At 35.0% G+C, this 10,970-nt stretch overlaps 1 protein-coding gene across 1 annotated transcript; it reads left to right on the plus strand.

The window, feature by feature from the left end:
• The first annotated feature begins 7,819 nt into the window (after positions 1-7,819).
• On the plus strand, positions 7,820-9,453 carry LOC131154882 (abscisate beta-glucosyltransferase-like). Its single transcript, XM_058107688.1, has one exon. The coding sequence runs from the start codon at positions 7,894-7,896 to the stop codon at positions 9,322-9,324; it is 1,431 nt and encodes a 476-aa protein (XP_057963671.1). The 5' UTR covers positions 7,820-7,893; the 3' UTR covers positions 9,325-9,453.
• The last annotated feature ends 1,517 nt before the right edge of the window (positions 9,454-10,970 follow it).

Genomic DNA, 10,970 nt, shown 5'->3' on the forward strand with positions numbered 1-10,970 from the left:
AAGCTCTGACATCCTGCAGTTATCAATTTAAACCAAATAAAAATCTGGATGAGTTGAAACATATGAGACAATGAGCTAGAAGAGCATATCGATCTTAGGGTTAATGGGACTTGAGCCGTTACACATCATATTATATAGCTTCCCCCCCCCCCCCTGCCCCCAAAGAAGTCCCACTTTCATGCATCATGATCTACGGAAGATAGATTTTTCTAATTTCTTTGAGACAGAATTTGTGGTATTTGCCAAAGGCTTCACAAAGGCATTACTCTTTTTTAGCTTATTCGATGAATTAGGTCTTGAAGATCTTTTATCACTTTTGCTAATAGAAGCAACCTCAATCTTTCAAATTTGAAGGAAAGAACTATATGTCTAGCCATGGACTGAGATTGTTTTTAACATATAGGGGACAAAAAAAATGGAAGAGCTATCATTGATAGTGAATATTGGTTGATACGATTCTCTGAAATTTCAATCTTTTCAAGTCCATACCATTTGGAATGACCATGTACATACCAGGGAAAGTGTGGTCTATATATATATTATACATGTGTGTATATATATATATATATATATATATATATATATATTATCAGTATATAATATTATAATATAATTTAAACCTTTTCGAGCGGATATATATATATATAAGATCGAGCAAGTACTGCTTTTGGGCATATGTGGGGACACTGCAAATGGGAGTACCAAATTGTAGCTCCTGGGTACAGAATATATATAGAAGAAAGTACATATAATGATCCATATGTGTTAGTCTGCCATACTACACGCCACCTATATAAATATATATATACACACACACGCGCGCGCGTACCTGATATTAATTTTCTTGTTATTTTTTTTTTCTTTTTTTCCTCAAACAACAAATTTAATCTAAATTAATTAATGCTAAATAAATGTGCCAAGTTATAACTTTTAAGCATCCCCTTGAAAATTATTTAATATTATATTATATATATTACGCATAGAATTTTAGTCATTGTAATAGTCTGTTATTAGTGACGGTTAAGAATAACCGTCACTAATAGTATGTAAGTGACGGTTTAGAAAAAGCGTCACTAATATTACTTTTATTTAACAAATATAAAAATAATTTACTTACATATTAGTGACGGATTTAAGGTATTAGTGATGGTTTTAAAACCGTCACTAATACTCTAACCCTGTAATAACCCTATGCCCGCGCTGATGACCCCTCATTTCCCTCTCTCTCTCTCCTTTTCTCTCCTCACAAATTCCTTTCCTTGCGCGTCCCACCACTGTTGCCGTTGCTGCTCGCCTAAGTTGGACAGGTCGTCTTCTTCTTCTTCTTCTACAAATCGTAAGGGTTCAGCGTTTGTGAGTGAGTGTGTGTGTGTGTGGGTGTGTGTGTGTGTGTGCACACATGTTTCTTCAAATCGTGAAGGTTCAGCATGTGTGAGTGTGTGTTTGCATGTGTGTGTGTGTGTGTGTGCGTGTGTATGTGTGCGTGTGTGCCTGAATGTGTGTGTGTATGTGCGCGCACGCGCGTGTGTGTCTGCATCAGAAGAGAGAAAAATCCTGCACAGGTCTGCCCCATAAGTGCTTGCGGAGTTCAAATGTGTTCTTGGATGGCCACTCAAATAAGCAATTGAAAATTTGTGTCTTATTTTTGCAAACTAAGTGAATGATTATATTTATTTGATGGATGATTTATATTTTGTATGACCTATTATTTGATCTACTAGATTGCATGCCTTATTTGGAATGCCACCTGCATGGCTGATGCAGTGATTTATATTTTGTATGTTATAGAAAACTGTTAGGCTATATGGTATACTCGTTTTGATTTACAGATTTGGGAAATGTTTTATTTATAGATGACTTGCTGCCAAAATTTTGTTAAAATTTTTTCCAAAATAATCAAAGCCCAAAAATCAAGTGCTAAATGTTTATAATATGATGCATGCTTAAATTGTTATTGAAAGGATGAGTGATTGCTAAATGAAGATTGATCTTCATCTTAAATTGAAAATGCATGCAGAAAAACAGAGGAGCTAAGCACTATTCTTAGATCATCAATAGTGATAGTGTAAAAACCCCCAAAAAGAGATATAAAAGATTAGTAGAATGATTTCAAAAAAAATTAAAAAATTAAAAAATTAAAAATTAAAAAATTAAAAATAAATAAATAATTAATTAATCAGATTTAAACAAAAAAAAAAAGAAAAATAAATAAATAAAAATAATTAAAATTTATTTTTTATTTTTATTTAATAAAATATATTATTATTAATATTAATTAAATATATTATTATTATTATTATTATTATTATTATTATTATTATTATATACCTTCCTGAAGGATTTAGATCCTTCTGGAAGGTTTGAATATTTGAAGGCAACCCCCCCCCCCAGCTTTTCTTCTTCTTCTCATTCTTTTCTTTTCTTTTCTTTTCTTTTCTCCTCCTGCTCCTGTGCGGCCTCTGAGCACTCTCTCTCTCTCTCCTCTCATTCTCTCTTCCTCTCTCCTCAATTTCGTGATGGATTTTTGCCTAATTGAAAATTCGAAGATACCACTGGAATCCATTCATCGCTGCCGTCATTTCTACTGGAGCAGATCGGTGGTAGGAGCGGCGTAAGCGTATTCCCTGGGGTAAGCTATTTTCCCTTTTTTTCTTTAATTTCTTGCAAAATATAAGCCCAATTGACAACAGACACCACCACGAGAATCTAGAGTTGATTTTCTACAAGTCTAACGGGACGGAATTCTCGTGGGGGTGTCGGGCCAAAATCGTAAATTTTGGGTGTGGGGGTTATTAAAAGGCTTATTTTTAATTAATTAACATTAATTTAGAAATACTAAAATATTAAGCATCTGGGACTGAAGTAGGATTTCTAGAATTTAGGACCCGGGTAAGCACTGCGGGTGTAATTTTGGGACCCATAGACAAAATTTAGAAAATTAAGTGGGGATGTTAAATAATAGTTTAAATATTAATTTGAGGTATATGGAGCCTAGGGAATGCTAGATGAGTATTATTTTGGAGAAATAGATTAATTAATCTGAGGAAAATGTAAATTGTAGGAGTTAAATTTCGGGCGCCAAGGGCGTGAAATTTTGGGTCCTAACGAATTTCTCAGTAATCAAGTAAGGGAATAAACTAAAGTAGTAATTTTCCATACAAATTATTATTGGTTATGAGTAAATTTATTTTCAGAAAAGCATATGTTATATTGTGTATTACGAATGAAATGTACGATTGGGAAAATAATGCTATGATGATTAAAATGTATATGTATGTATGAGATATAAGGAATTCACGATTTTAGAATATAAAGTATGTTTTTTTTTTACAGCATATGTGTGGCATGAATATTGTTTTACGTGGAATGTATTATGATTTGAAAAATTTTACGAACGAAACATGTTTTCAGGTATTATGAAAAGATGAATTAAGTTGTGATGGTTTTGACGATTATATGATAAATGATGTATTTTCAGAATATATGTACCTGAAACAATTTTGCGCAAGGCCATATATTTATGTTATCGGCACGAGGTCGTATTTATGTTATTGGCGCGAGGTCATATATTTATGTTATCGGCACGAGGCCGTATTTATGTTATTGGCACGAGGCCATGTATTTATGTTACCGACACGAGGTCGTATTTATGTTATCGGCACGATGCCGTATTTATGTTATTGGCGCGAGGCCATGTATTTATGTTTTCAGCACGAGGTCAAAATGATGTTATATATATGATCATGTATTATATGTTAACACCACCAGGATGTTAGTTTAGTTCAGTTCAGGGGCTCGGTACCGTAGTTATATGTGTAGATCAGATATCTACGTCAGATTAGTGCTAACCATCCCACGAGGGGATGGGAGATGGATAATCGATGTGGCTTTCAGTAGAGTGTGGATGTCCACCTGGCAGTCCGGACCAGGGTGTGGCGGGCTCATCGTACTTACCGACATATTTGATTCGGCAGTGGTCGGCCAGCTATTGTCGGGTCCCACCTTCAGACTGCACAACCCGTCATGGGGGGTAATACATGACACCAGCTAGCTATTCATCCTAAATTTGTTTTCAGTACTACAGTTATAACAGATGATTTTATGTATGTTATGATTTATTAACAGATGTGAAAATATATTATTATCCAATACGATATGATGGATGTTTACAGAATTATGAAATGTACTGCATATGTATACGTATATGTACCTTAAATATTCATGTTGTCACACAGCTGTATTTAGTTTATTTTCCCTTATTAAGAAGTGTCTCACCCCCGAACATTAAATGATTTTCAGGAAATCTAGTAAGACCGGTGGGCCAGAGCCGCCATTGAGCGATTGGAGCTTCCCTACTATAAGGGTAAGCATTGAACTAGAACCAGGAGATTTTTGTTGTATAGTCCTAGTGTTATTTTGACTTTTTGGAGATTGTACATACAAACAGTATATTGATGTATAGAATGCTCTGGTATTATGTTTTATGATTGGATGTTTGAGATTTTATGTTTACTACTGTTAGGTTTTCCGCTGTGTTTGACAGGTGTCCCCACTACCCACGGGTTCGGGTTGACCATTTGATCTATTATGTGACATTTTATGTTAAGAAATTGAGGGACGTTACAGATAACCCCTTGTTTTTGATAATGGCAAAAGGGGAGAAATGGATGGTAATGAGAATGGTGTTCGTTTTTTGTGCTTGAACTGATGATGATTTTGGAAGTCAAGAAATTTTTTTCGTTACTTCTCTCAAGGATGTTATTGTATATTTGCATCTACTTTGGTGTATTGATGCAAATCATTTTGTACTTTTTATTTATTTTAACTTTGTAATGAAAAAAAAAATTATGTTTAACTGATGCTTGCAATGACCTACTTAACTTGATTGTTTGTATGAAATGTTTGGACTGATCATATTAAACTGCTTGTGTTGAATGGAACATTGCCAAATATTGAGTATGCTGAATTGCTTGTGTTGAATGAATTATTGCTGAAATATTGAGTATACTGAATTGCTTCAGGCTTGTATGTATATTCTATTATGAAAAAATGTTCTATTTACAAACGACATGCTGTCGAAATTTCAGTTGATTTTTTAAAAAATAAAATATGATAAATGGTCATAAAGTGCATACATTAAGTGATTAAATATGGATTGTTCTTTGGTTATGAACACAAAATCATGCTATGTACATATATGTTCAAACATTGTATACTAGCTAGCTAATTTCTTATGAAATTATTATTTTGTAGGGTTTGCGGCTTTCAGAACACTACGACAATGCCGGATACTTCAGTCGGGTCGAATGCATGCAACTTTTTACTTTTCCTCTATTTCTTGTTAACTGAACATAATTAATTTGTATATTTTAATTTGAATTTTTACTTCTATGTATTTTAATTTTGAACAATTTGTATTTTAAATTTAAATAATTTATGAATATTTTAGTAATTCTGGTTCAATTTTATGTATTTTAAAATGTAATTAAAGGTTTTTACAGGAATTTTAAAAAAAATTAATTTTTTCAAAGCATTAGTGATGGTTTGCAAAACCATTACTAATAATGGGAAAATGAAGTATTAATGACGGTTTAAAAACTGTCACTAAATGACCAAAATCGTCACTATAGAATCAACCTTATGTGGACCAAATATTAGTGACGATTCTATAATCATTACTAATAGTCAATTATTAGTAACGGTTTTAATAATCCTCACTAAAAAGCGTACTATTAGTGACGGTTTCTTGACTGTCACTACTACAGTCATATTAATGATGGTTTTTAAATACGTCACTAATACATGCACTTTAGTGACGAAGTTTAGCCAACCATATGTGCAATTTTATAGTGACGGTCATAGGCTATTAATGATGATTCTTTTCAGTCACTAATACTCCACTATTACTGACGGTTTGAATATTTCATCACTAATAAGTATTTGTATCCGTAGATATGGTGACAAAGTTAGAACCGTCACTAATACCCTTATTAGTGAGGGAGGTAACACGAGGAGATATTTTGTAGGTGATGTGCTGTCGAGTAAAATGAGAGGTCTCATTCGCGTATGGATAATATGAAAGAATTTCAAGCCTTCGTATTTAATTGTCATCATTTGGTTTTCCTCTAGTTTATGTTTGCTGGTAATTGACATCATTTTATAGGTAATTTTTTTATGTTTGCTTCTGTTTGATTTTGATTACACATAGACATGTTTAGATTGTTTTAGTTGGAGAATGATATTATTATTATTATTATTATTATTATTATTATTATTATTATTATTATTATTATTATTATTATTATTTAGTATTGGTTTCGATGCTTAGGATGGTTTTGATAGTTTATTTATAAATCTCATGTATCCTGCTTGTAACTACGATATTCCTCCGCCATAATGAAGACTACCAATAAAATTGAGGTTTTCGTTAAAAAAGAAAAGTAAATATATTTGATATGTGATTTTAATATATTTGATTTGGATAAATTTTTATTAGATGTTGTATTTTAGTTATTTTTTTTAATTCATTTCTCAAAGAAAATAAATATTCAAATATTTACCAAACAAAATAAATTTGAATGCTTATTAGTAGTTCAATCAAACTTTGAATCTGATTCATTATGTGACAATTTTAATGTATTGGCAAACTTTAATTAATTTAGTCTATAGCTTACGTGGTAGACTCGGTTTACAAAATAATATCTCCGATTGATTGGAGCGTTTGATGGGATGACTTGGATCGATAGTCCTCCTAGAGAACCTATTTTTTTCCCCTAACGATTGGTATTAAAGTTGACGTTCGAGTTGGGCCTAATCCTATACTAGAGTGGACTTCCATGGTTTCGTTAAGGAGATTATTAAAAATTACACTTACGAGTTTGTCTCACTTTAAAAAAATACAATAAAGGATGAATGTTTACAATTATATACATACTTGAGCCGAAGACCTAATGAATTAAACTTTTGCACCTAGTTTGATGCCCACCCATATATATATCAAATATGTCCATGAAGACTATCAATCCTACCAAGAGGGACAAAATTGACTGTGAAAAGAGAAATGGATTACTTTCTCTTGTATAGTTGAAATCTAATAATATGCATATGCAATAAATAAATAAATAAAAAGCTAGTAGCAAGTTTAGCACAATTACAATTTGATTGGACCAAATCCTTTGGGTATATATCTTGTGAAAACTAAATCAGTTCAATGAATGGGGTTGAATTATTATTATTATTTTTTAGAAAACCATGGATTACGAAAGTAAAAAAGTAGAAAGAATCAGTAAATTATTGTTACTTATACATAAATAGTGTTATCTATATATTAGGGCACATAGATTCTTTATCCAGCGTGCCCATTAAGATCATTTTTAAAAAATTCTCTTATATTGGTCTTATATTTTAATTTGGGTGATTTAGACAAGTTTTAATATAATTTTATATAAAATTTTTGTTTAAATTTATAAAATTTGAAATTTGAAATTCTCATATGCATGATTAGGATAATAAGCATTTTGTTATTTTTCACCAATTAATTATAACTATATTATTGTGTTGTTACTAGCACGTTCATTATTACAATGATTTGCAACAAGGAAGTGTTCTTGATCGAGTTTTACCTAAATGCAGTATTTACCCAAACCTTAAATTTCAAATCTACAACCCTAAAAGCAGGCATCATCATCATTCCTTTAGTCCAAAACAAAACAAAAAAAAGTGAATGCATACGCAGATGCATGCGTATGCAGAGGAAGAATCATGGATTTAAATGGCCAGCCCCGGGGCCAAAGTCCATACCTCACGCCTGCACTAATTGGATAACACTCCGCCAAAAGCTTTTACCGCCAGGTTCTACGTTCTGAAAGCTCCTCTCTCCTTCAGCGGGGAGCCATGGACTCCGGACAAGTTTCAAAGCTAGAGATGTTCTTCTTTCCCTTCGTAGGAGGTGGCCACATGCTCCCCATGGTCGACGCTGCCAGACTATTCGCTTCTCACGGCGTCAAAGCCACCATCATCGCACCTCCAACCGCCGCCCTCAGCCTCCACAGCGCCGTCCAACGCGACCAACAGTCCGGCCACCACATCACCCTCCGCACTCTCACTTTACCGCCAGACCACACTATCGACGCCGCCGACATGTCCGCCCCGCCCTCCACCGACACCTCCGTCCTCCAAGAACCCCTTCACCGCCTCCTCACGGAGCTCCGACCCGACTGCTTCGTCTTCGATATGTTCCATTCCTGGTCGGCTGACGTCGTCGACGGACTCGGAATTCCGAGAATCGTCTTCACCGGGAGCGGCTGTTTCTCCCACTGTGCCGAAAATAGTCTCAGACGCCATGCCCCACACGAGAAGGTGGGTTCTGATTTTGAGCCTTTTCTTTTACCGGGACTGCCCAACCGGATCGAATTGACGAGATCTCAGCTCCCAATCTTTATTAGAAAAGGGCCCGGGGGTGGGGATCGGATGAGGAGATCGATGCAGAACAATTTTGGGGTTCTGGTGAACAGTTTCTATGAGTTGGAGCCGGCCTATGCCGACTACGTCAAGGAGATTACGAATAGGGCATGGCTCGTAGGACCAGTGTCCCTCTGTAACAGAAATGTGGAAGACAAGGTCGAGAGAGGCAAAGAACAGATCTCAGTTGAGGAGCAAAATTGCTTGGATTGGCTCGATTCGAAGAATCCAAATACGGTTCTATACGTTAGCTTCGGTAGCTTAGCCCGATTACCCCCGACACAGCTCGTCGAGATTGCTTATGGCCTGGAAGCTTCCGGCCACCCGTTCATTTGGGTGATTCGGAAAGTGTCCGGCGGCAAGGATGGAGAAGCAGAGAACTGGATTCCGAAGGGATTTGAGCGGAGAATTTCGGAATCGAAGAAAGGGTTGATAATTAGGGGATGGGCTCCGCAGCTTTTGATTTTGGAACACGCGGCCACCGGAGGGTTCGTGACGCACTGCGGATGGAACTCGACGTTGGAGGCCGTGACTGCGGGGGTGCCGGTGGTCACGTGGCCGCTCTCGGCGGAGCAGTTCTACAACGAGAAGTTGCTCACTGATGTGTTGAAAATTGGGGTTCAGGTGGGGAGTGTGGAGTGGGGGTCGTGGGAGACGGAGCGGAAGGAAACGGTGGGGAGGGAAAAGGTGGCGAAGGCGGTGGAGCAGTTGATGGGAGGCGGAGAAGAGGCGGCGGTGATGAGCAGGCGAGCAAAAGAGTTTTCGGAGAAGGCGAAGAAAGCAGTTGAGGAAGGCGGGTCGTCCAACGCCGACGCCGAGGCTTTGATAGATGAGCTTAAATCTCACCGGGAAAAAGATATTTAATTTGAAACGCCTTTCGCGCGCCGGGAAAATTGATGGATGGTGAGGCTCGGTAGCTATGGCCAACAAAATTTGCTTCTTGGAGATTAGACCATATTAAATAAGTCGAATATAATTTAAACTTTTTTAATCTATCTCTAAATAAGTCAATTGATGAATTTAAAATTTTATTTGATGGATATTCACATATCTACTAATAAATATTTTTAATTTATTGATAATCTCATATATTAATGTTTATTAGATATCAAATCAATTAGTGTTAGCTCTATTGGCCAATGCCTAATTCAACACTCGTAACTCTTGCACTAGTGTATACATCTCTAGGTTTATCATATGGCAACATTTAAACAAAAGCCCATATATTTAGTTTCTTGTGATCAAAACATAAATCTCTAATTTCATGCTCTAAAAAATAAAAAATGTTCTGAGTATATCTGAAAGCAACAAAAATATACGTTGTTCGAAAAAACATACATCCACAAAAGCAATCGGCAAATGTTTCATTATAAAATTTGAAGTACACAATACAATGGTATACAATGATCTTCTCTCTTCCATAATATGCCCATAATGATATATTTAGCAACCCCACGAAGGCTTCCCTCCAAATAACCAACCGTCCCAAAGTTCACATTCAAAATTTGAAATTTTCCTCGCAGTCTCGAGAGTAATCGCCGACGAAAAGGGTCAATTCATCGATGATTACTAATCCATTCGTCGACGAATGATGACTTTTTGTCAACGACTCCTGAATGTTTGAATTTTTCTCTGTTCTCGGTATCTCCAATCATCGACGAATGAGGTCTTTTCGTCGTTGACTTCTAAATGTCTGAACTTTATATAAGTAAAAAATAAGTTGTGCTCATAATTGACTGATGGGATTTGTTCATAATAGATATTTAACTTCTGCTCATTGATTAAAAAGAACTATGCTCCTAAGTACCTCAAATGAGTTATCCTTGTAAATTAACATAGTAGCTCTACTCATAATTGAAAAATGAATTTATGCTTCACAAAATAACAAATGAAATCTAATCAAGCAAGTAATGCGCTTTACTTCTAATGTTAGATGAGCTTTGCTCATAAATTGACAGATGAACTCTATTAATAAACTAACATATAAATTTTACTCATATACAAGTAATAGATGAATTTTGTTCATAGTAGATGGTCGAACTCTACTTACTTAATTGTTTGTCTCTACTTACAAGTAACATATATGACCTCTCCTTACAAATTAACAAATGAGTTCTTCTCATAAAATGATAGATGAGATTTGTTTATATAAATAACAGATGAGATATACTCATAATTGACAAATGAGATCTCTCATAAATTATAAATGAGCATTTCTTATAATAAATATTTAAGCTTTGCTTAGATTTGACAGATAAGCTCTACTTATAACTTGATAGATGAGTTATACTCATAAATTGACAAATGAACTCTACTCCTATAAGTAGTGGATGAACTATACTCATAACTAATAGTTAAGAAAAATACACTATGAAAAATAAATATTTTAAGCATGAAAGTGGATCTCAAAGCTTTAGGAATTTAAGGAGGTGGGGCGCGGGAGAGGGAGTGTATTGACTCCAAAAAAAAAAATTAAATAAATCATAATTATTATTAATTAAATAATATAA

Source organism: Malania oleifera, chromosome 5, assembly GCF_029873635.1.
Source record: "Malania oleifera isolate guangnan ecotype guangnan chromosome 5, ASM2987363v1, whole genome shotgun sequence".
NCBI classification, from domain to species: Eukaryota; Viridiplantae; Streptophyta; class Magnoliopsida; order Santalales; family Ximeniaceae; genus Malania; species Malania oleifera.